General features: G+C 39.4%; 1 protein-coding gene across 8 annotated transcripts in view; it reads right to left on the reverse strand.

Moving 5' to 3' along the window:
* LOC108394392 (S-adenosyl-L-methionine-dependent tRNA 4-demethylwyosine synthase TYW1) overlaps positions 1-25,831 on the reverse strand; it is a 343,841-nt gene that overhangs the window by 150,651 nt on the left and 167,359 nt on the right. For all 8 annotated transcript variants that reach the window (XM_037002495.2, XM_073215219.1, XM_073215218.1 and 5 more), the window contains one exon: positions 16,474-16,651. In XM_037002495.2, the coding sequence (XP_036858390.1) occupies positions 16,474-16,651 (178 nt within the window). The remainder of the gene's footprint in view (positions 1-16,473; positions 16,652-25,831) is intronic.

Raw genomic sequence — 25,831 nt, forward strand, 5'->3', positions numbered from 1 at the left:
AACTGACTAGACACACGAGCAACATGAGACCAGCAAAGCCAGTCAAGGTCAAAAGACCTCCCCACTGATCCAGAATTGTGAACTACACAAATAGTTGTTAGTTTAAGTGACTCAGTTTTAAGGCAAATGGTTACAGCAAAAGATAACTGATACATGCTACTGTGTATCAGATATATGCCTATCAAAAATACCATTATAAAATGCTTCTTTTTTTGGTGGAACTAGGGGGGCTTTTCCTCTAGAGAAAGGGTTTTTATTATCTAAGCACCATGAGCTCTATTATTAATACTAAGTGTCTTACACATTCTTGTTGCTTTTACTAACCCATGTTGACAAAAAAATCTTAAAACCAGAAAGAGTATACCAGCTTTCTAATTTCCTAGGGTGTATGCCTCTATTTTCCATAATCCTTGAGGACCACTCACTGAAAACTACCCACAGTGAGAGAACTGTCAGCAAAGAGCGCTATGCTTTGGAGCTGGGGAGGATGCTGAAATCCTCTTAAGAAAAGTTAAGTATCCTGAAAAGACCACTAGCCTGAAGGCAGCATATGGGTCAAGGGAAGGCCCATAGACAGTCAAGAATCTAAAATGACTACCTTCTATATATTCTTTCCAGTGCCAAGGAAGGACATAACTAAAAAAGGGATGCAATTCCATGGCACACTTAATATTAGGAACTTGAAGAATGCTTTAAAAATCCAAAAAAGGAACTTCCCTTTTCTAAACATTCCTTCTTTCTTGAGTATTCCTCATGAAGAGCACCCTGCTATTTTTTTAAACTCTTATGTTCAAGGCCAGAGCAATTTGCTAATTTCCTATTCCTTATCCCTGCCACCTTCCTCCCTTTTGCCTCCCTTCCAATTTACCAGTACCCATACTAAAAGACTGCTTAGTCCATCAAGGATTATTTATTTGAAACCATATGCCATAGTATTCCACTTGTTTACTGGCAGTAGTCAAGATTAGTACTGACATCTTATATCATGATCTATCTTCTGACAAGAGGAGTCTCATCTCCAAGAGTTGGGAAGAGAACCAGTATCATCTCCCCACTGTCCTCTATGTGCCAGGCATTCTGATGGACACTTTCAAATACTTAGTCTATTTAATTCTCTGTAATTTTCCTCAATCCACAAACACCATGCATGATGAAATAATCATCCTCTCTGGATATTATTTGGCAGAAAACTACCTATATCCCCATAACTACTTAGCAGATTCAGTTCTTTTTAGGTACATACACCTTAAATTTGGGAAAGACTTCCTTTTAAATATACATGCGTATACACATACATGCACGCACACACACGCATAACACACCACTCTATCCCAACTTCTCCCTCATAAGCCATCTGAAAAGCCAAGGTTTTTAAACCTAACAAAAGTTTTAAAGACAAATGGTAATCGTAGGCAAAATGTACACACTGGCTTTTTTAAATCTTTTCCTTTTAATTTTACCTTTTGTATACAACTTCAACATGTAATATTTTAGCTATCTTTGTAACAATGTCACTGGTTTTCATATTATTGTCCAGCCAATAATTTCAATCAACTCCTTCTTATAATGCTAAATTTTAAACTGACTTAGCACATGCACGTGTGTGGGATCATTTTTTCCACGAATAATAATGCCATGTAACACTATAATAATTTTAAATTAACATATAATAATACAGAATAATCTAACAATAAATATAACAATAAAATTGGACATGTTATACTGTAAAGTTTAAGACATGTTACTTTGATACATTTATATATTGTAATATAGCAATACCACATTACATCACTGTAGAACAATATTAGTATCTAAATTCATTACACTGTGCACTAGATCTCTATGGCTTATTTACTACTCATTACAAGACTATGCCCTTAAATACCATCAAATTTATCCCCCTGCATTCCCATTCCCTGGTAACCACCAATGTACTGTTTTTTACAGATTTAACTTTTTTAGATTCCACATGTAAATGATTATCATAAAGTACCTGTACTTGTCTTTATCTGACTTATCTTGTTAGCATAATGTGCTCAAGGTCCACCCATGTAGTTGCAAATGGCAAGATATCCTCCTTTCTCATGGCTAAACAATATTCCTTTGTGTATATGTATCACATCTTTTTTATCCATTCATCTCTTGATGAGCATTTGAGTTGTTTTCATATCTTGGCTATTGTGAATAATGGTAAGATAAAAATGGAAATGCAGAAATCTCATCAAAATCTTGTCTTCATTTCCTTTGTCTATATACCCAGAAGTGGGATTGCTGGATCACATGGCAGATCTATTTTTAATTTTTTATGGGAACCATATTGTTTTCCGTAGTGCTTGGACCAATTTACATTCCCACCAACAATGGTTCTCTTTTCACCACAACCTCATCAGCACCTGTTTTCTCATCGTCCTGATGACTGCCATTCTAAAAGGCATGAAGTGATATTTCACTGTGGTTTCAATTTGCATTTCCATAGTGATTAGTGACATTAAACATCTCTTTGGGGCCTGTTGGCCATTTTGAGGTCCTCTTTGCAAAAATGTCTATTTATTTCAGTTCTTCTCTCCATTTTTTTAAATCAGATTGGTTTTTCTTTTGTTGTTATTATTAATTTGATGGAGTTCTTTCTATATTTTGGATATTAACTCCTTATCTGACAATATGGCTTGCAAAAATTTTCCCCCATTCTGTAGGCTGTCTTCTCATTTTGTTCATTGTTCCCTTTGCTGCACAGAAATTTTTGAGTTTGATGTGGTCCAACTTGTTTATTTTTGCTTTTGTTGTTTGTGCTTTTGGTTTCATATCCAAAATACCACTGCTAATACCAATATTGATGAGCTACTTCCTATTTTCTTCTAGGACATTTTTGGTATCAGGCCTTATGTTTTAAGTCTTCAGCCCATTTCAAGTTAATTTTCATGAATGATGTTTTAAGCTTGTTCTCTTAAGCTGACAACAGTTCAGTAAATAACTGCCTTTATAAGCAGAATTGAAACTTTATCTTTCTCTCTACCTGATCCCTCCAGAATTTTAAAACTCTCAGTGACTATTTTTATATTTCATGGCAGTATATTTATTTGCGTAAGTTCAATAAGAACCTGCTTTCCTTGTAAGAGGACCAATTAAAAACACAGGTTATATACTACCAAGGCTTTGACTGGAATGTTATACCTGAGAAACATGTGCATAAACTCAGATATGAACAGCTTTAAGGAACTAAGGTTGACTATATAAAGCCAACAAAGCCCCTTGGAAGAACTGGCCTAGTACCTTGCTTACAGAATTCCCAGCAGCCTTACCAGGTGAGTAAGGAAGGTCACTTCCTGGCAGGTGCAGGAACCTCAGGATGTCTTGGAGACCTCGAGAAGAGAGGAATTCACCCAAATCTACAGATACTGCAGGCAAAACCTAATGGCAAGTCTGGCTTGGCTTTCTGGCCTCAAGAGGCCTTTAAAAGTTCAATCTGAAATTCCTTACAAAAAGTTCCAGCAAAGCACATTTAAAAGAGCCTGAGTAATCAATTGCTCTTCTTGGTGCACGTATGCAAATAATAAAACCAAGTGTTATTTTCTTAATCTAGCTACTTCTAATAAAAATAAGGGTGATTTTAGAGAAAAGTATTGTTTCAATAATGTGGTCTTATCTATACTAAATCCTAATACTAGTCATTGAGATGAAAACTCAATCCAGAATTTTAATTTCCCCATAATACCTGGCTATAATTCTCAATCAAACTCTTCATATTTCTAGTTCTCATATTCAGCCATGCATTCTTAATCTCATCAAATTTGTCCTTCCAGAATAAAAGCGCCAACTTTCTGAGGCCCTCTCAGCCGACCAGTTATAGAGACCTAGCTGCACTCTTCACTGCACCCCTTTTCAGCATGAAGCAGCCAGAGTGGTCATTGCCCCTTTTCCCTGGCAGCAGCTAGAGTTCTCTATCTGTAGAAGAGAAAATGAGACAGAAACCACAAGCTTAGACAGAGTGAAGTGAAAGCCTCTAAAGAAAGCAAAGTGAGATATTTACAGTCAGAGCAATGTAACTACATGCTCCAAACAGCCCCCCCCTCCCACGATGCCCCTTGTCAGCCAGAAGTAGCCAGATCAAGTCGTTGCCCATTATGACCAAAAGGCTGAAATGTAAGGTTGAAGGCACTGGGGGGAGGGGTGAGCACATCAGACACTGATGACGTGCCAAAGTCCCCAGCTGCTGCCCCTCCCAACCTGAAAAATGTGCCTTAGGCTAGCCAATCCTTGCGCTGCTGTAAATGTAAGCTCTGCCTCCCCCTACTTTCTTTAAAAACTCGCTGCCTGCCCTGCTGAGGGCAACTTCCCTAGCCTGTGTCTGTACAGGCTGGTGAACTTCGCCTGGGATTGCATTCAAATAAACTGGCTGGCCCTTTGTTGCCTCTCTTTGCCTGCTTATTTCAGCTAGAATTTATCTTACAGTGTGATCCAATTTCATGGTTCTCCCTGTTTTTCCAGTTTTCCCAGCTCCCTTTATCGAAGACTACCTTTCCCCATTGCATATTCTTGGCTCCCATGTCAAGTATTATTTATCCATATATACCAGTATCTAATTATGGACTCTCCATTCTGTTCCACTGGTCAATATGTCTACTTTTAATGCCAGTGCCAATACTGTTTTTATTACTGTGGCTTTGTAGTATAGTTTGAAATCCATAAGCATAAAACCACCAACTTGGGTTTTTTTTTTTATCAGGATTGCTTTGGTTATTCAGGGTCTTTCATAGTTCCACACAACTGTTACAATTGGTTCTTCTATTTCTGTAAAAAAAAATGTCTTTGGTATTTTGATGAGCATTGCATTGAATCTGTATATGGTTTTGAACAATTTAAACAATAATAATTCTTCTGATCCATGAGCATGGGATGTCTTTCCACTTGTTTGTATCTTCTTCAATTCTTTCAGCAAAGAAACTTTTCATTGTATACATTTTTCACATACTTGGTTAAATTTTTTCCTAAGTATTTTGCTGTTTTTGATGCTATTATGAATGGGATATTTTCTTTATTTCATTTTTAGATGCTTCATCATTAGTTTAAAGGAATGCAACTTATTTCTGTATGTTGATTTTGTATCCTGCCACTTTATGAAAATCATTAATTCCAACAGTTTTTTGACTGACTCTTTGGGATTTCCTATATATAAGATCATAACATCAGCAAATAGCAATAGTTTTACTTCTTCCTTTCTGATCTGGATGCATTTTCTTTGTCTTGCCTAGTTGCTCTAGCAAGGGCTTCCAATTATCTACTGAATAAGAGTGGTGAGAGTGGGCATCCTTGTCTTCTTCCCAATCTTATAGGAAATGCTTCCAATTTGTCTCTACTGAATATGATGTTAGCTATCGGTTTATCATGGATAACCTTCATTATGATGAGGTATTGTCCTATTTCCAATCTGCTTTGGGTTTTAATCATGAAAGGACGTTGCACTTTGTCAAAAAAACTTTTCTATGTCTATTGAGATGATCATGTGATTTTTACTTTTCATTTTACAATGAAATGTGTTATTTATCAATTTGTATACATTGAACCATTCACACATCCCAGAGATAAACCCCACTTGGTCATGGCTTATAATCCTTTTAAAGTGTTCCTGAATTCAGTTTGCTAATAATTTATTGAGAATTGTTGCATCTATATTCGTCAGCAAAATTGCTCTATAGTCTTGCTGTGGTTTCCTTATCTGGTTTTCTTGGTATCAAGGTAAGCTGACTTTCTAGAATTTTGGAAGCATTCCCTCCTCCTCAATATTTTGGAAGAGTCTAAAGACTGGTATTAATTCTTTAAATGTTGGATAGAATTCTCTACTGACATCATCTGGCTTTGGAGTTTTCTGCATTGGAAGTGTTCGTTTTTACTTATCTAATCTCTTTACTCATTATTGGTCTGTTCAGATTTTCTATTTCTTCCTCATTCAATCTTGGTAGGTTGTGTGTTTCTGGAAAGATATTCATTTCTTTCACATTATAGAACTGGCATATAATTGTTCATAACAGTCTCTTACGATTCTATACAGTTCAGTAGTATCAGTTACAATAATCTCTTTTGTTTCTAATTTTATTTAATTGAATCTTCTTTTTTCTTAGCTTAGCTAAAGGTTTGTCAATTTTCTTTACTTTTTTCAAGAACCTCTTTTTTGGAATCCTCTTTCCAAAAAGCTCTTAATTTCACTGATCTTTTATACTATTTTTCTGGTCTCTAGTTCATTTACTTCCACTCTAATCTTCATTTCCTTCCTTCTACTAATTTTAGGCTAAATTTGTTCTTCTTTTTCTAATTCTTGAGGTGTAAAGTTAGGTTGTTTATCTGAGATCTTCCCAATTTCTTAATGTATGCATTTATTCCTATAAATTTTTCTCTCAGAACTGCTTTTGCTGATTCCACATTATTTGATATGCTATATTTCCATTTTCATTTGTTTTGAGATAATTTTTTATTTCTCTTTTGATTTTTTCCTTGGCCTAATGGTTGTTTAAAAGTGTGTTGTTTAGTTTCTACATATTTGTAGATCTTCTCATTGTCCTCTTGTTGATTTCAAATTTCATACCATTGTGGTCAGAAAAGATGTTTGCTATAATTTCAATCTTCTTAAATTTGCTAAGATTTGTTTCATGATCTATCATATGATCTATCTTGAAGCATGTTTCATGTACACTTGGAAAGAATCTGTATTCTGATGCTGCTGAATGGAATGTTCTGTATATGTCTGTTAGGTCCATTTGTTCTAAAGGGTAGTTCAATTCCAATGTTTCCTTACTGGTTTTCTGTCTGGATGATCCATCTACTGCTGATAGTGAGGTACTGAAGTCCCCTACTATTATTGTACCAATTTCTACCTTAAAATTTGTTTGTATTTGTTTAACATACTTCAGTGCTTGGGTGTAAGGTGTGTTTATGTTTATGACTGTTAAGTATTATTGATGTACTGACCTCTTTATTATCATATAATGACTTTCTTTGTCTCTCATTACTCTTTTAAGCTTGAAGTCTATTTTGTCTGATACAAGTATGGCTGTGCCTGTCTTCCTTTGGTTTCCGTTTGGAATATTGTCTTCCATCCTTTCACTTTGAGCCCATATATCTTTAACTGCAGAAATGAGTCACCTGTAGGCAGCATATAGTTGGGTCTTGTTTTTTGTCCATCCAGCCATTCTGTGCCTTTTGATTGATGAGTTCAATCCATTTACACTTAGGATGATTACTGATATGTGAAAATTTGTTACTGCCATTGTATCGTTTGTCTTCTGGTTGTTTTGTCTCTCCATTGTTTTTAATGTTTCATGTCTCTGATCGTAATTTTTGTTTAGTGGTTAACCATGATGATTACATTTAAAATCACATAGATAAAATAGTCCTTTTTCTGCTAACAGCAATTTATTTTCATTTGACCTATAAATAATCCATCCTTTTACTCCTCCCCTTTTATTTTTTGATATCACAAATTACCTCTTTTTATGCTATGATTTTGTTACCGAATTTGTAGTAGTTATATGCTACACCAAGTTGTACTATACCAAATAGTTATATACCATACCAAGCTATAGTTATTTTTAATGCTCTTTTCCTTTAACATTTATACTATAATTAAGAGTTAATATGCTATTCTAAAAGAGAGTTGTATTTTCTAATTATGACTGTCTAGCACCTTAATTACAGTTTCGTGTACTTTCATCTTTGTTATGTTGAAAGGTCCTCTTCAAGCTGAAATAAAAAAATAACTGTTTGAAGAATAACTTTGCTGGATAGAGTATCCTTGGTTGGCAGTTTTTAATCTTTTAGTATTTCGAATATGTCATCCCATTCTCTCCTGAGAAACCTGATAGCTTAATGGGATTCCTTTGAAGGTTACGTTCTTGTTTCCCCTGGATGTCTTTAAAATTCTTTGTCATTGACTTTGGACAGTTTTAGTATAATCAGTCTTGGAGAAGGTCCTTTTGCATTGAGATAATAAGGTCTTCAGTTAGCTTTGTGGACTTGCGTATCCAGTTCCTTCCCAAGGCTTGCAAAATACTCCACTATTATTTCTATAAATATGCTCTCAGCTTCCTTCTCCCTCTCTTCTCCTTTTGGTATACCTATTGATCTTATTTTGGCTCTCAACAGTCTGATAGTTTTTGTTTCTTCAATTTTTAAAAATCTTATTTCTCCTCTTCTACCTGAATCATGTCTATATTCAGTTGTCAAGCTCACTTATTCTATCTTCTGGTTGTTCTGATCTCCTCTATTTCCAGTGCTTTCTAATACATTCTTTACCTCATTTATTGAGTTCAGCTCCAGAATTTGTTTAGTTCTTTGCTAGAGTTTCTATCTCTTTGGTTAAGTACTCCTGTTTGCTAATTTTATTCTGAAGATCACTGCATTGCCTTTCTGAGTTTTATTGTAGCTCACTGAATTTCTTCATAACAGGTATTTTGAATTCTTTTATCAGATTGCAATAGTCATTGTCTATAGGTTCAATTGCTGTAAAAGTACAATTTTCTTTTTGTGATTTCGTTTTACTATGATTTTTCATAGTGGCTGATGAAGAAGCACCTTTGCCACTGCATTTGAAGTATAAACACTTTTTTTTAAAGCTTTGTTAACTTTCATTCTAACAGTTCAACACATCAGTAATTAGGATATGTCCTTTTGTTTTCTAGAAGGCAGCTCTATAGCAGTTTTTGGTTTCTCTTACCAGAGCTGACTGTTGGGAGCTAACCCCTTGGGAGTGAGAACAACAAAATAAAAGAAGAAAAGGAAAAAAAAATGGGGTGGCGGAAAAGTAGGAGGGAAAATGTGTGCCCACCTGTACGGGGATCCTCCCCAAAGGTCTGCAGTTTGTCCTCTTAGAATCCTGGGGCAGACAGCAGGAAATACTTTCCTTCAGTTTTCTTTGCTTTCTTCTTCCTTTCCCTCCCTGACTCACTGTGATCTCTCATCAGTGACAGCAACAGGTCACTCCAGCTACAGCACGTTCAGCAAGGCAGACCTCCCACTCACCACCTTTACTCTCCACCTCCCCATCATGAAGGTGTTCTTAGTGTGCTGCCGGACCTGGCTGTGTCGCTGCCACTCCCCTCACTCCACAGCCTCCTCCAAGGTCCACTCCACCCACTTTCAGGTGCCCAGATAGACAGATCTCTCCAGTGTGTTGGTGTGCTCTGCAGAGGCACTTTACTTTGCTTATGGATATCCAATTAGTTGTAATTCAAAGTGGAGAAAAAAAAGGAACCACTCAAATGGCCATGATGCTGATATCACTCCAGTATCTTTTCATATTGGGCAATATTTCCTCCTTTTTTCATATGACATCTTATTGACCAATATTTACAAAACAAATTTGAATTTGAAAAGATCATTCTTTTATTCCTATGTGGGAATTTCCCCAGTATTTCGTTAGCCATCTACTGAGCACTTATACTGTGACAAGCATTACGCTAGTGGCATGAAGGTACATAACCAAGGGGTCAGTGGCCTCAAGGAACTCACAGTCTAATGGGGAAAGCAAAGTAAACAAACAACAACTATGTAAAATTTAATACCTATAGGGTTATAATATATGCATAGTTCAAGTATGATGCAAAAATAGATCACGTGCAGGGCCCCAGAGATGGACCGACCTCTCCATCTGGAAAGCCCTCCCTTTAAGTCATCCAACCAACCTCATCATCTTACCTCCTAAACTTGCTCCTTCCTTATGTGATCCATATGCTAAAACAGGGTTCCATAATCCTACCACTCAACATGGCTGGAAACCTCTGAGTCATTATTTAGTCCTCTTTAGTTTTGGGCTCTCACAGCCACACAAATATTTCACCAAGTTTATCTATAATACCTCAGTATCTGTGGAGAACTTGGGATTCCTATGGCCAGGATCCTCACTGAACTTAAACCACCTGATGGTGTACTAGCCTGGTGCTAGACTACCACTTCCACACCTTTAGGCAATAAGCTACTATTGCACTATATAGAGATCTTGGCCCAGTGTTCGAGGCGGAGGCAGAGATGCTAGTGCTTGACCTACCACCAGGAGAACAAGCCGGGTAATAAACCCTTTCACCCAAAAGAACGTTTTGCTGTCAATTTCTATGGTTCTATTGAATTCATAGTTAACTTGCCCGGGGCTGAAACCCACTGGCAAGACAATTGGCAAAAGTCGGCAGGTTCATTCCTGACGAAGGAAAAAGACAGGCTACCCTTATGGGAAGGGTGCTTCAGCGGGCTGCCCCTGTGAATGAGGAGACAGAGGACTGTGCCCCAATGGGTATGTGGTCTGAGGGGGCTTGCCTCATAGGGAAATGGGCCCCACCCCAGGACTGAGGCAAGTGGAGGTGACACCTGAGGCTGTAGGGGTGGCCCTTGATATAGTAAGTAGGTCTTTTGAGAAACAGAGTGCTCGTGAGGCAGCAGAGACTGTGGGTTGGCTGCTTCTCACAGTATTAAAAAGGTCTACAGAAGAGACCCAAGAAATGGTGGCACGAGAACATAAGCTACAAGCTTCTGTGGATTCCCTGAAGAAGGAAATGCCACTGATGCGAGAGGAGGCAGCACGAGAATGCCTGCAGCAAGGTGCCACTGGAGAGGTAAAAAATATTTTATAGAATGTAACGGCAATGCTGCCAGGTGCTCTGAAGGAGGAAGAGGCCATGAAGGAAAAAGACGAACTCATCAGGGAAGCACAGGTGGAGGTGGCACAACAACGTATGCTACAAAGCATTGAAGTGAAGGTAAGAGAGCTTCTGAAGACTGAGCTAGCATTGCTGCAAGGCACTATAGAAAAAGTAAAGGCTGCAGGAGAGGAGGCACTTGGGGAAGGCGAGAGAAAGGTGCCATCAGCCCCAGAAATGGAGGAGCTGAAGAAGGATGAGGGGTGGTGCAGCAGGCACTGGACCTTCCTGTACTGAAACCACACTCAGTGGTTGTAAAGAAAATAAAGACCTAGCAGCTGAAAGTTCCCCAAGGAGAGAAGCAGCCCGTTCGCCAGGTTGTGGAGCACTCTATGCTACGCCCCATACTCAGGCTGAGCTGGTGGATTTGGGCTCCTGGTTTAGGCAGAAGCCCTCGGAGTCAATATCAGTTTGGCTCCTGCGTTTGTGGGACTTAGGGGTGGATGAAATTCCTCTGTCAGGATAAGAGAAAGGAAAGCTGGCTTCCCTGACAGTAGAGCCTACCTTAAGGCAGTGATTACAAAATGCACATAAGACCCCAAGGAGTCACTCCCTCCTCAATTGACTTATGGCTGCACTTTGTGCTGTGTGGCTGAATCCAGTTGAGCTACCATCCTCTCCTGTTAAATGGTACACATATGCTGAGTGCCAACAGGTGTTACAAAAGCTAGGCATAAGAAATGCCATCTATAGTCCATAGAACTATGGCCCAGATGAAGAGATTTTCACTATCAATATGAGAAATATTCTGCTTCAAATGGATCCCCACATCCTTCTTTGGGTCTCACTTAGGCAGACCATAAGCGAGATGACACATATAGTACCAGACTTAGGAGAGGCTGAAGCAATGAGAACATGGAAAGAAATGAGGTCTGCTACTCACAAGAAGAATTTACAGGGCCCTATGAAGGTTACGAGGACCCAGATGTGGGTTGATTTAATACAGGCAGGAGCAGATGGAAGGAAATTAGATGGGAAGTCAAATAGGATCTTACTAGAGTTATGGCAAAAACTGAAACCAGATCAGAAGTTCCAGCCATTAAGGACAAAGAGGCAGAGTTCAGAGACAGAGCCACAAGCCTGGCCTGTGTGTTTGCAAGACTTCCTGCTGGTCAGTGAGCGACCCTCACTTGAGGCCACACAGGAAGATGATTGGGGAACACAGTTTGACTGAGGGGAAGGTCAAGGTATCTGCCCTGAGGGACCAGGGTGGGACCGGAGGCCACATGGTGAAATAGCTATCCATTGGTCCCCAGTGAACATATGTGCCCTGGCTCTGGTGGACACAGGGGCTGAATGTTCACAGATTCATGGCAACTCTGAGCAGTTCCACAGGACCCACACTGTCACAGATGAATATGGGGGTAAGGCTATCAGAGTGAAAAAAGCCAAAATACCTTTGGGAATAGGGCATCTACCCCCAAAAGAGTACACTGTGTATATATCTCCTATCCCTGAATATACTTTGGGCATTGATATCCTGGAGGGTGTATGGTTGCAGACTACTGCAGGTGAGTTCAGACTGACAGTACATGTGGTGAAGGCAGTTCTGAGGGGACATGCTAGGCAACCACCCACAGCTTTCCCTGTGCCTCGGAGGGTGACTAATATCAAACAATACAAACACCCTGGAGTGCATAAAGACACTGGAGAAACTCCCCAGGAACTGGTATAGGTGGGTATTATACAGCCCACCCATCATCCTTTCAATTTTCCAGTGTGGCCAGTAAAAGAGACAGATGGCTTCTGGCATATGACTGTGGATTACAGAGAACAGAATAAAGTCATAACCCCTGTGCATGATGCTGTCCCCTCTATATCAGGCTTGATGGATACCCGCAGCCATGAATGTGGTAGATGTTGCTAATGCCTTCTTTCTATTGACATTGAGCAGGAAAGTCAGAAACAGTTTGCCTTCAGTGGGAAGGACGGTAATGGACTTTCACCATACTTCCACAGGGATACCTCTACAGTCCCACCATCTGTCATGGACTTATAGCCCAGGACGTGGCTACATGGGAGAAACCACCAGTGTTGCCTCTGTACCGTTATATTGATGATACCATGCTCACATCTGATTCTCTTTCAGATCTAGAAGGTGCAGCACCTAGACTGCTGCAACATTTACAGGAGAAAGGATGGGCTGTGAACAGTATCAAGATTCAGGGACCTGGTTTGTCTGTCAAATTCTTAGGTGTCTTGTGGTCAGGTAAGAGCAAAGTTATACCAGAAGCAGTTATAGATAAAGTCCAGGCCTTTCCTACCCCTACAACTGTAGAATTGCTACACGAGTTCTGGGTCTTCTAGGCTACTGGAGAGTGCTTATCCTACACTTGGCACAAATTCTGAAGCCCTTATACAGGTTGGTACAAAAGGGCATCAGGTGGGACTAGGATGAGACATGTGCATCTGCCTTGACTACAGCAAAACGGGCAGTCAAGGCTGTGCAGGCCTTGAGTGTGATAGACCCATCAAGGCCCTGTGAGCTGGATGTTCATGTGACTGAAGACAATTATGGCTGGGGTCTCTGGCAGTGGCTTGAACAAACTCGCCTACCTATTGTATTCTGGTCACAACTCTGGAAAGGGGCAGAGTTATGGTACACTTTGATGGAAAAACAACTGGTTGCTGTGTATCACACCATGCTGGCTACAGAACCCATCACTGGAATGGCCCTGATAAAGGTAATAACCACCTATCCCATCTTGGGGTAGGTACGAGACTGGACCCAAAAGCCAAGAAGTGGTGTGGCACAAAAGCCCACACTGGCCAAGTGGGGTGCTTACCTAAAGCAGTGTAGTGCCATCTCCAGTAGCCCCTTAAGAACTCCAATGCTTATTAGGACCATTGACATATACTAGTGAAAAGCAGAAAGTACTTGCTTTTGAACCATTAGTAGCAGAGAGTCCCTACTGGGAGGGAAGAGCTCCTATACCTAGAGATGCATGGTAAACAGATGGCTTCAGTGTGGGCAGCCCCCAAAATGGAGGCCATAGCTTTCCATTCTAAGACTGAGACAATATGGATGGGAGATGGTGAGGGGAAGAACAGCCAACGGGCAGAGTTGTGGGCTGTGTGGCTTGTGATCAGCCAGGAGCCCTCCCCTATAGTTGTCTGTACTGACAGCTAGGCTGTGTATTGGGGCTTGACCCTGTGGCTACCAACCTGATACCATGCCAACTGGCTGGTTGGTCACCGACCCATTTGAGGGCAAGAATTGTGGCAAGACTTATGGGCCTGTGGTCAGAGAAAAATAATTACAGTATACCATGTGACAGGTCATTTGACACTGGCATCCCCAGGAAATGATGAAGAAGATAAATTGGCCCAGATATGTTGGTTAGAATGAAAGCCTGCCTCTGATGTAGCCCAACAGTTACATCAATGTTTGTTGCAATGCAGGGCAAAAGACAATGTGGGCTGTAGCCCATCAGTGGGGCTTACCTTTGATCTATGAAGAAGTTAGTAGAGCCCGGCAGGAGTGTGTTGTGTGCTCCAAAAGGGACTTACACCAAATTCCAAAGCAACATGGGACAATAGCTAAGGGGCCTATACCCCTCGTCAGGTGGCAGACAGATTATACTGGGACTCTACCTGTGTCGGAAGGATATCGGTATGCCATGACTTGTGTGGACACAGCTACAGGACTTTTGGTTACTTTTCCTAACTGTTGTGCAAACCCGCAGACGATCAAAAGAGGTCTAGAGCATCTCTTTGCTGCCTATGGCCGACAACAAATAATTGAGAGTGAGTGATCAGGGCACCCATTTTACTGGACATACACTGCAAGAATGGGTGTGGCAGGTGGGAATCAAATGGAAGTTTCTTGTGCCATACAATCCTACCACAGAAGGCATGATAGAGAGGCACAATGGCTTGTTAAAATCCATACCAATAGTCTGCGAGAATGGTCAGTCCACCTATGTACTGTGCTATGGCATTTGAACAAGAGACCAAAAGGGAACCCTGAGCCCCGCAGACATGTTAACACATATGGCTGCCTCCCCTATACAACTGCAAATAGAAACCAAAAAAGAATCACTGAAGCTGACATTCAGCCACCAGAATAACATAATGCTGCCAGCATCAATTTCACTGAACCCCGGAGACTCCACTGAGTGGACGTGGCCTTGGACTTTTCAACACATGGACCAATAATGGCTGGCTCTTCTGGCACCCTGGGGTCAAGGCCTGGAAACTGGCCTCCTGTGTATGGCTGGAATAACAGGAGAGTGGCACCGAAAGGTCACAGTAGTATATCCTGAATGGTCAGAAGGTAGGAGCATCTTACCAGGGAGTTCTATTTTATCATTATGGCCAGTACATGCACCTCCAGTAGCACTATATATAAACCCTTCAGTAAACCCCATAGGAAAGGAGTAAAAGTATGGTATACTATACCTGGAAGGGACCCCCTTCCTGCTATAGTTCTATCACAGGACCAGTCTCTTGCATGCATCCTACCTGATGGACAAGATTTGTCTATGTTGGTGTCATTAAAACGTGTCTTACTGCCCCTAAAGTCTTTGAGGATTATTATAATTTTTGTTATTAGGAACCTCCTCTGGCTTGAGGATTATTAAAATTTTTGTTAACTGTATGAAAATCTTAATTTTGTATATTAATATTGTATATTTTTATTAATTAATTTTGTATATTAATTTATATAATAAAAATTAATTTTGTATATTAATTTTTCTTATTATCTCTTAAATTGTTGTTATCCTCTGTTGCTATTGTGGAATCTGGTTACTGTGCTCCAGCTTTCTCACACAAGGACCATTGTTGAAGATTGAAAGCATGTAGATTGTAAGGCAGGAATCCTGGAGGGGTGGAGTGTGGGGAAGTTGGGGTTCCTATGGCCAAGATCCTCACTGAACTTAAACCACCTGATGATGTAACTGGCCTGTTCCCAGGCTACCACTTCCACATCTTTATGCAATAAGCTATTATTACACTATATAAAGAGCTGAGCCCAGTGCTCTGGGTGGAGGCAGAGATGCTAGTGCTTGACCTACTGCCAGGAGAACAAGCCAGGTAATAAACCTTTTCACCACAAAGAACATTTTGCTGTCAATTTCATTGGTCACGCTGAATCCATAGTGAACTTGCCCGGGGCTGAAACCCACTGGCAAGACAGTATCTTTTTTAAAATTTCTCATTCTAACTGTCTAACTTTTATCCTTTTAACTGTTATCTAAACAAACAAAATCTCCTGCTTTCTGGCTCTCCCATTTTATACCATGCTTGATTACTCTGCAGAAAACAAGATCTTTCTGAAGAACAGCATTTGAAGCCCTCTGAACACCATTTGAAGTCTTCTGTGGTCTATTCCCAATGTTTTTAACTTGGTTTCTAGCTGGCAGTCTCTTCCACACTCTGTGGTCCACCTGAACTGTATTTTCATAATGGTTTCACAAATAACTTCTTACCTGTCTCAGGAGGTTCTTATTAAAAAAATATCATTTCCTATCTTCCTAAGTACCAATTCCAGGGATATTTCAAGACCCAAATTCAATCATGGCCTGTCTGAGAAGTTTTACCCTGTCTTTCCCATCTGGAAAAAACTGCATTCTCTTTTACATTTCACCATTAATTTGCATCTCTTTCTTTTTACTAATGTTATCCCCCTAATAGAATTGATTTTTAAGATCTGGATCATCTCTGCCCTCCAAAAGCCAATTTGGATGTAGTTAGTAACCAATAAATCCTTTTTGAATATATTGATGACTTTTAGTTTTATTTTTCAGTCAAACACAGATTCAAACAGCTTATCTTAATAAGCAAGACCACTAACCTGATTTCCACAGGGAATTGTGCATTTGTGACCAGGAAACTGGAAATTTTACACTCGTGGAGTAACTTCAAAAACCTGTTGATTTCTGGGTACATTATGGGTTCTCCCACGAGGGACAATGCACAGTGCTTTACCATCATTCCTTCTTCAAAGCGTTCTCCTTTGACACCTGGTACTCCTGGAGAACAGCGTGAAAAAGAACAAACTCAATAAGGCACAGAGAGAGGATACCTTAATTAAAAATTTTTAATTTTTCTTAATGATCCTTCAATTATAGAGGACAAATTCATTTTTGGTGAAGGTAATACAAAACAAGGGCCAGAGTGGGGACAAAACTTAGAATTATTAAATCAGAAACATCAGTCAACTTCATTCTTGGTTTTAATACTAGTCAAACTACATCAATACAAGCTGGCAAACTAACTCTTAGTTAATTATTTGGAATGTAGAACATATTCTTTTCCATAATTTACATAGCTCTGCATTCTTTCATGCTTGTTTAAGAAACTGAATTCAGTATTATCTATATAAGGAAAAGCATCTTCTATGAGTGAATTTCCCCCTTCATTCCTCAAGTATGCTGAATTATAAAACTAAACAGAATTGGTGCAAAAGTATATAGAAAAGAAAAAGAAGAAAACTGGCATTCTCGACTTTGGCTTCATGTTGGAATCACCTAGAGTGTCAAAAACTACTGCTGCCAAGGTCCACGGCCAAAGATTTTGTTTAACTGGAGTGAGTGTAAGCCAAGATAAGGGCACCTTTAAAAGCTCCTCAGTTGATTCTAACATGTAGCCAAGGTCAAAAACCACAGCATAAACCAGAGGTCCCCAAATTTGTCTACACAATAGAATCACCTAAGATTCTTAAAACTACCCAACTCCAGGACATAGCACAGACAAATTAAATCACAATCCCTGGGGGAAGAGCACAGGAATCCATAGTTTTAGAAGCTCCCTAGGTGGTTCCAAAGTGCAGACAAGTTTAGGGACCACTGGCACACACCATTGATTCTCAGCAGTAGTTGGACATTGCAATTACATAAGAGCTTTTTAAAAATCCCATGTCCAAGCAGTTTCTCAAACCAATTAAAGCACAATCCCTAAGCATGGGATTCAGGCATCAGTATTTTTTAAATGCTCCTCATGTGATTCTTGTGTATAGTGTGGGTAGAGAAGCACTGCTCTGGACTCAAACATAGAAAGCATTCATGAAAGTCCCTCAATCTAACACAGAATTTGAAAGACTTGGAAAACATATAAATAGGCAAATAAAAATATATCTTGTTTACTTTAGATACTAAAATTATCTTTAGGTTCTTTTTGAAGAATAGAGTCCCTTTGAAAAGGATACAAATTCCTCATGAAGACTGGGGTGGAGGAAGCATGTTCACATTCCCTCTCAATCACTGATTAGCAATCTTTGAAACATAAAATCACAGAGTATGTTAAAGGTCAAGTTTTATTTATTTTCTTAACTATAAACAGTACCTACCTCAAAGAATTTTTGTTAAAATTAAAGGAGATAATGCAATTAAGTCTTAACAGAGAGTGCTTAACACACAAGAAATATTCATTGAGGATTTCTTATTATCACCATTACCAGGCCTCTAAAATTATTAAATCACCATCAATATAACCTAAACAACAAACCTGGAGAAAATAAAGTTAGTTTTCGCTGCTTGCCTCTGCCTTAGTTTACAGGAAGTGATTTTATTTTATACACACACACACTCTCTCTCTCTCTCTCTCTCTCTCTATTTGGAAATAAACAAATGCAACCTAACACCCAACAGGTCAAACCAACATAATACCAGCTGAAATCTGAGCAATCTAAAATTGGGAAGTTATATCTCATTTTATGACCATCTAACTGGACTTGCAAGAATGTATTTCATGTCAGTATTTTTAGATGAGTAATATTTTAGGCTACTGAAATCTAAGGTCTTAACTCAAGTGAATCAATATTTTAAATAAAACTTGACCCTTAACATACTCTGTGTTGCCAAGACAACTCAACATTAAGCAAAATCATTCTTTTTTATTAACAAAAAATTGCATTAACTTGAACCCCCCATGAACAGATGAGAAGGGGAGATTTAACCTCAAGTGCAAAATTATCCCCATATTTAAAAAGTAGAATAATTGAGCATTTGTTAGGCCCTAACCACTGGAAGTCAGATGTACCAGCTCTATCACTAAACTGGTTTGTGTCCTTGGTCAAAGAACTCAATCCTCTATATGCATTCCCTAATCTATAAGATGGGGATCTTAAAACCACATGCATACCACACACACATACACACAAACACACATACATTGTAAGAATTCAATGAACTAATAAGCATCGTAAGAAATACTTAGTGTGGTATCAGGCCCAGAACCAAGCATCCTAAAAATGTTAGTGGCAAACTTTTTTATTATAATAACGTTATTTTGTGATTTGAAATAGAAATTCCATTTATTTATTTTTAATAAAATGATAATTCCCATAAATTCAACCTATATTTATTGATTACCCACTGTATGCCAGGCACTCTTCTAGGCCATTTTCTACCAATACATAGAAAAGAGAAAAGCCTCTGCCTGTCAGATTATATTATGAGAGAGAGAGAATAAATATTAAAAATAATAAATCAGTAAATTCTACAGCAGTGTACTCCAATGAAATTTTCTGAAATGACACAAATGTAGTCTGTCTGCACAACCTAATACAGTAACCATCAGTCACATGGGACTCTTGAGCACTTGAAATGTGGCTAAAGTGATTGATTAACCAAATTTTTTATTTTATTTCATTTTCATTAATTAAAATTTAAAAGGCCACATGTGGAGGCGGAGCCAACATGGCGGCATGAGCAGGACAGTGGGAATCTCCTCCCAAAAACATATATATTTTTGAAAATACAAGAAATACAACTAATCCTAAAAGAGACACCAGAAGACACAGGACAACAGCCAGACTACACCCACTCGTGCGAGAGCCCAGCGCTTGGTGAAAGGGGTAAGATACAAGCCCCGGCCGGGCGGGACCTGAGCACACCTCCCCACAGCTCCCGGCGGGAGGGAGAGGGAGCCCAGGACTGCTAAACACCCAGCCCCAGCCACCTGCACCAGAGTGCAGACACAGTGCATGCGTGGAGGGCTGGAAACTAGGGAAATAGGGCAGCAAGACCTCTAAGCGGGTTCCGAAGCTGATGCCCCTGTGACAAAGAAAAGCGAGTGCTTTTTCAAAGTCTTAAAGAGACAGGGACATAACAGCTGGACAGATACAACACAGGTCACAGCCCAGTGGCTGGAAATTACAGGGAAAACCAGGCGCACTAACCCCCTGAGCAACAGCTCTGAGACCCCTCACGGAGGTAAACAGCCAAACAGCCCCCAGGTCCATTACCCCTTCAGGCGCTGCGAAAGCAAAGAAACAGCCTAAGGCAGACCACACCCACAGAAAAGGAAATTCCTCAATATTGGCTGGGCAAGACACAAAGACCGAGTATACACGCAATTACCCAACACAAGCCACTAGGGGTCGCAGTTGTCCCAGTAAAGAAAGGCCAGTAGCAAGTGAAAAGTTTGGCCCTCCCAGCTGACAGTCAATAGCACCTGTCAACATGAAAAGGCAAAAAAATATGATTCAGACAAGACTAACCCACACAGCTTCGGCATGTGCTACATCTTCCCCTGAGAAGGAACCTGGGGAGATAGATTTAACCAGTCTTCCTGAAAAAGAATTCAAAACAAAAGTCATAACCATGCTGATGGACTTGCAGAGAAATATGCAAGAACTAAGGAAGGAGAATACAGAAATAAAACAAGCTCTGGAAGGACTTCAAAACAGAATGGACGAGATGCAAGAGACCATTAATGGACTAGAAAACAGAGAACAGGAATGCAGAGAAGCTGATGCAGAGAGAGATAAAAGGATCTCCAGGAATGAAAGAATTCTAAGAGAGCTGAGTGACCAATCAAAACGGAACAATATCTGCATTATAGGGTTACCATAAGAAGAAGAGAGAGGAAAAAGGGATAGAAAGGGTCTATGAAGAAATAATTGCCGAAAACTTCCCCAAACTAGGGGAAGAAATGGCCTCTCAGACCACAAAGGTACACAGAACTCCCATGACAAGGGATCCAAGGAGGGCAACACCAAGACACATAATAATTAAAATGGCAAAGATCAAAGACAAGGACAAAGTATTAAAGGCAGCCAGAGAGAAAAAAAGGTCACCTACAAAGGAAAACCCATCAGCCTATCATCAGACTTCTCAACAGAAACCCTACAGCCCAGAAGAGAATGGCATGATATACTTAATACAATGAAACAGAACGGTCTCGAACCAAGACTACTGTATCCAGCATGAATATCATTTAAATATGAAGGAGGGATTAAACAATTCCCAGAGAAGCAAAAGTTGAGGAAATTTGCCTCCCACAAACCACCTCTACAGGGCATTCTACAGGGACTGCTCTAGATGGGAGACTCCTAAAAAAAGCACAGAACAAAACAATCAACATATGAAGAAGGGAGGAGGAATAAGAAGGGAGAGAAATAAAGAATCATCAGACCGCGTTTATAATAGCTCAACAAGCGAGTTAAGTTAGACAGTAAGATAGTAAAGAAGCTAACCCAGAACCTTTCATAACCACAAACTTAAAGCCTGCAATGGCAATAAGTTCATACCTCTCAATAATCAGCCTAAATGTAAATGGACTGAATGCACCAATCAAAAGACATAGAGTAATAGAATGGATAAAAAAGCAAGATCCATCCATATGCTGCTTGTAAGAGACTCACCTCAAACCCAAAGACATGCACAGACTTAAAGTCAAGGGATGGAAAAAGATACTTCACGCAAACAACAGAAAGAAAAAATCAGGTGCTGCAATACTAGTATCAGACAAAACAGAATTCAAAATAAAGAAAGTAACAAAAGACAAAGAAGGACATCACATAATGATAAAGGACTCAGTCCAACAAGATGATATAAGCATTATAAATATATATGTACCCAATACAGGAGCACCAACATACCTGAAACAAATACTAACAGAACTAAAGGAGGAAACAGAATGCAATGCATTCATTCTAGGAGACTTCAACACACCACTCACTCCAAAGGACAGATCCACCAGACAGAAAATAAGTAAGGACACAGAGGCACTGAACAACACACTAGAACAGATGGACCTAATAGACATCTACAGAACTCTACATTCAAAAGCAACAGGATACACATTCTTCTCAAGATCACATGGAACATCTCCAGAATAGACCACATACTAGGCCACAAAAAGAGCATCAGTAAATTCCAAAAGATTGAAATCCTACCAACCAACTTTTCAGACCACAAAGGCATAAAACTAGAAATAAACTGTACAAAGAAAGCAAAAAAGGCTCACAAACACATGGAGGCTTAACAACACACTCCTAAATAATCAATGAATCAATGACCAAATCAAAATGGAGATCCAGCAATATATGGAAACAAACGACAACAACAACACTAAGCGCCAACTACTGTGGGACACAGCAAAAGCAGTCTTAAGAGGAAAGTATATAGCAATCCAGGCATATTTTAAAAAGAAGAACAATCCCAAATAAATGGTCTAATGTCACAATTACCGAAATTGAAAAAAGAAGAACAAATGAGGCCTAAGGTCAGCAGAAGGAGGGACATAATAAAGATCAGAGAAGAAATAAATAAAATTGAGAAGAATAAAACAACAGCAAAAATCAGTGAAACCAAGAGCTGGTTCTTCAAGAAAATAAATAAAATAGATAAGCCTCTAGCCAGACTTATTAAGAGGAAAAGAGAGTCAACACAAATCAACAGTATCAGAAATGAGAAAGGAAAAATCATGACGGACCCCACAGAAATACAAAGAATTATTAGTGAGTACTATGAAAACCTATATGCTCACAAGCTTGGAAACCCAGGAGAAATGGACAACTTCCTAGAAAAATACAACCTTCCAAGACTGACCCAGAAAGAAACAGAAAATCAAAACAGAACAATTACCAGCAATGAAATTGAAGTGGTAATCAAAAAATTACCAAAGAACAAAACCCACGGGCCAGATGGATTCACCTCAGAATTTTATCAGACATACAGAGAAGACATAATACCCATTCTCCTTAAAGTGTTCCAAAAAATAGAAGAGATGGGGATACTCCCAAACTCATTCTATAAAGCTAACATCACCCTAATACCAAAACCAGGCAAAGACCCCACCAAAAAAGAAAACTACAGACCAATATCCCTGATGAACGTAGATGCAAAAATAATCAACAAAATATTAGCAAACCAAATTCAAAAATACATCAAAAGGATCGTACACCATGACCAAGTGGGATTCATCCCAGGGATGCAAGGATGGTACAACATTCGAAAGTCCATCAACATCATCCACCACATCAACAAAAGGAAAGACAAAAACCACATGATCATCTCCATAGATGCTGAAAAAGCATTTGACAAAGTTCAACATCCATTCATGATAAAACCTCTCTGCAAAATGGGAATAGAGGGCAAGTACCTCAACATAATAAAGTCCATCTATGATAAACCCACAGCCAACATTATACTGAACAGCAAGAAGCTGAAAGCATTTCCTCTGAGATCGGGAACCAGACAGGGATGCCCACTCTCCCCACTGTTATTTAACATAGTACTGGAGGTCCTAGCCACAGCAATCAGACAAAACAAAGAAATACAAGGAATCCAGATTGGTAAAGAAGAAGTTAAACTGTCACTATTTGCAGATGACATGATATTGTACATAAAAAAACCCTAAAGACTCCACCCCAAAACTACTAGAACTGATATCGGAATACAGCAAAATTGCAGGACACAAAATCAACAAACAGAAATCTGTGGCTTTCCTGTACACTAACAATGAACCAACAGAAAGAGTAATCAGGAAAACAACTCCATTCACAATTGCATCAAAAAAAATAAAATACCTAGGAATAAACCTAACCAAAGAAGTGAAAGACTTATACTCTGAAAACTACAAGTCACTCTTAAGAGAAATCAAAGAGGACACTAATAAATGGAAACTCATCCCATGCTCGTGGCTAGGAAGAATTAATATCATCAAAATGGCCATCCTGCCCAAAGCAATATACAGATTTGATGCAATCCCTATGAAACTACCAGCAACATTCTTCAATGAATTGGAACAAATAATTCAAAAATTCATATGGAAATACCAAAGACCCCGAATAGCCAAAGCAATCCTGAGAAGGAAGAATAAAGTAGGGGGGATCTCACTCCCCAACTTCAAGCTCTACTACAAAGCCATAGTAATCAAGACAATTTGGTACTGGCACAAGAACAGAGCCACAGAGCAATGGAACAGAATAGAGAATCCAGACATTAACCCAGACATATATGGTCAATTAATATTTGATAAAGGACCCATGAACATACAATGGCGAAATGACAGTCTCTTCAACAGATGGTGCTGGCAAAACTGGACAGCTACATGTAGGAGAATGAAACTGGACCATTGTCTAACCCCATATACAAAAGTAAACTCAAAATGGATCAAAGACCTGAATGTAAGTCATGAAACCATTAAACTCTTGGAAGAAAACATAGTCAAAAACCTCTCAGACATAAACATGAGTGACCTCTTCTTGAACATATCTCCCCGGGCAAAGAAAACAGCAGCAAAAATGAACAAGTGGGACTATATTAAGCTGAAAAGCTTCTGTACAGCAAAAGACACAATCAATAGAACAAAAAGGAACCCTACAATACGGGAGAATATATTTGAAAATGACAGATCCGATAAAGGCTTGACGTCCAGAATATATAAAGAGCTCACACACCTCAACAAACAAAAAACAAATAACCCAATTAAAAAATGGGCAGAGGAACTGAACAGACAGTTCTCTAAAAAAGAAATACAGATGGCCAACAGACACATGAAAAGATGCTCCACATCGCTAATTGTCAGAGAAATGCAAATTAAAACTACAATGAGGTATCACCTCACACCAGAAAGATTGCTGCCATCCAAAAGACAAACAACAACAAATGTCGGCAAGGCTGTGGAGAAAGGGGAACCCTCCTACACTGCTGGTGGGAATGTAAATTAGTTCAACCATTGTGGAAAGCATTATGGAGGTTCATCAAAATGCTCAAAACAGACTTACCATTTGACCCAGGAATTCCACTCCTAGGAATTTACCCTAAGAACACAGCAATCAAGTTTGAGAAAGGCAGATGCACCCCTATGTTTATCGCAGCACTATTTACAATAGCCAAGAATTGGAACAACCTAAATGTCCATCAATAGATGAATGGATAAAGAAGATGTGGTACATATACACAATGGAATACTACTCAGCCATAAGAAAAGGGCAAATCCTACCATTTGCAGCAACATGGATGGAGCTGGAGGGTATTATGCTCAGCGAAATAAGCCAAGCGAAGAAAGAGAAATACCAAATGATTTCACTCATCTGTGGAGTATAAGAACAAAGGAAAAACTGAAGGAACAAAACAGCAGCAGAATCACAGAACTCAAGAATGGACTAACAGGTACCAAAGGGGGAAAGGGACTGGGGAGGATGGTTGGGTAGGGAAGGAAAGGGGGGGGAGAAGAAGGGGGGTATTAAGATTAGCATGCATGGGGGGGGTCAGAAAGGGGAGGGCTGTACAACACAGAGAAGACAAGTAGTGATTCTACAACATTTTGCTATGCTGATGGACAGTGACTGTAAAGAGGTCTATAGGGGGGACCTGGTTATACAGAAGATCAAAGCCTAAGTTGGCTACCCCAAAAATGAACTAAGATACGATATGAAAAAGAACTTCCAACATCAGCACTCTCTGGAAGACTCATGCCAGAAGATGATCATCAAAAAACCCCAACAAAGATCCACACACTGCTACAGGTGTAGATGCACTCATCCCACCGGTTCCTGGACTTGCCATGGGAATGAAGAAGGAGATATCTAAGCTGGCCTGTGCATACAGTAAAACAACAAATTTGACTGGATCTATACTGCTGGAACTCAACCAAGAATTAGGAGAAGTGCAAATTGTAGCACTCCAAAATCTTACAACTACAGACTGTTTACTGTTAAAAGAATATATGGGATGTGAACAGTCCCCAGGAATGGGCTGTTTTAATTTGTCTGATTTCTCTCAGACTGTTCAAGTTGAGTTGGACAATATCCACCATATCATAGATAAGTTTTCACAAATGCCTAAGGTGCCTAATTGGTTTTCTTGGTTTCACTGGAGATGGCTGGTAATTATAGGTATGCTTTGGTTATGTAACTGTTAATGTGTGTGCACAATTTAATTAGTAGTTTAAAACCTATACATGCTTATGTTACTCTA

This window comes from Manis javanica, chromosome 10, assembly GCF_040802235.1.
Source record: "Manis javanica isolate MJ-LG chromosome 10, MJ_LKY, whole genome shotgun sequence".
Lineage (NCBI taxonomy): Eukaryota > Metazoa > Chordata > Mammalia > Pholidota > Manidae > Manis > Manis javanica.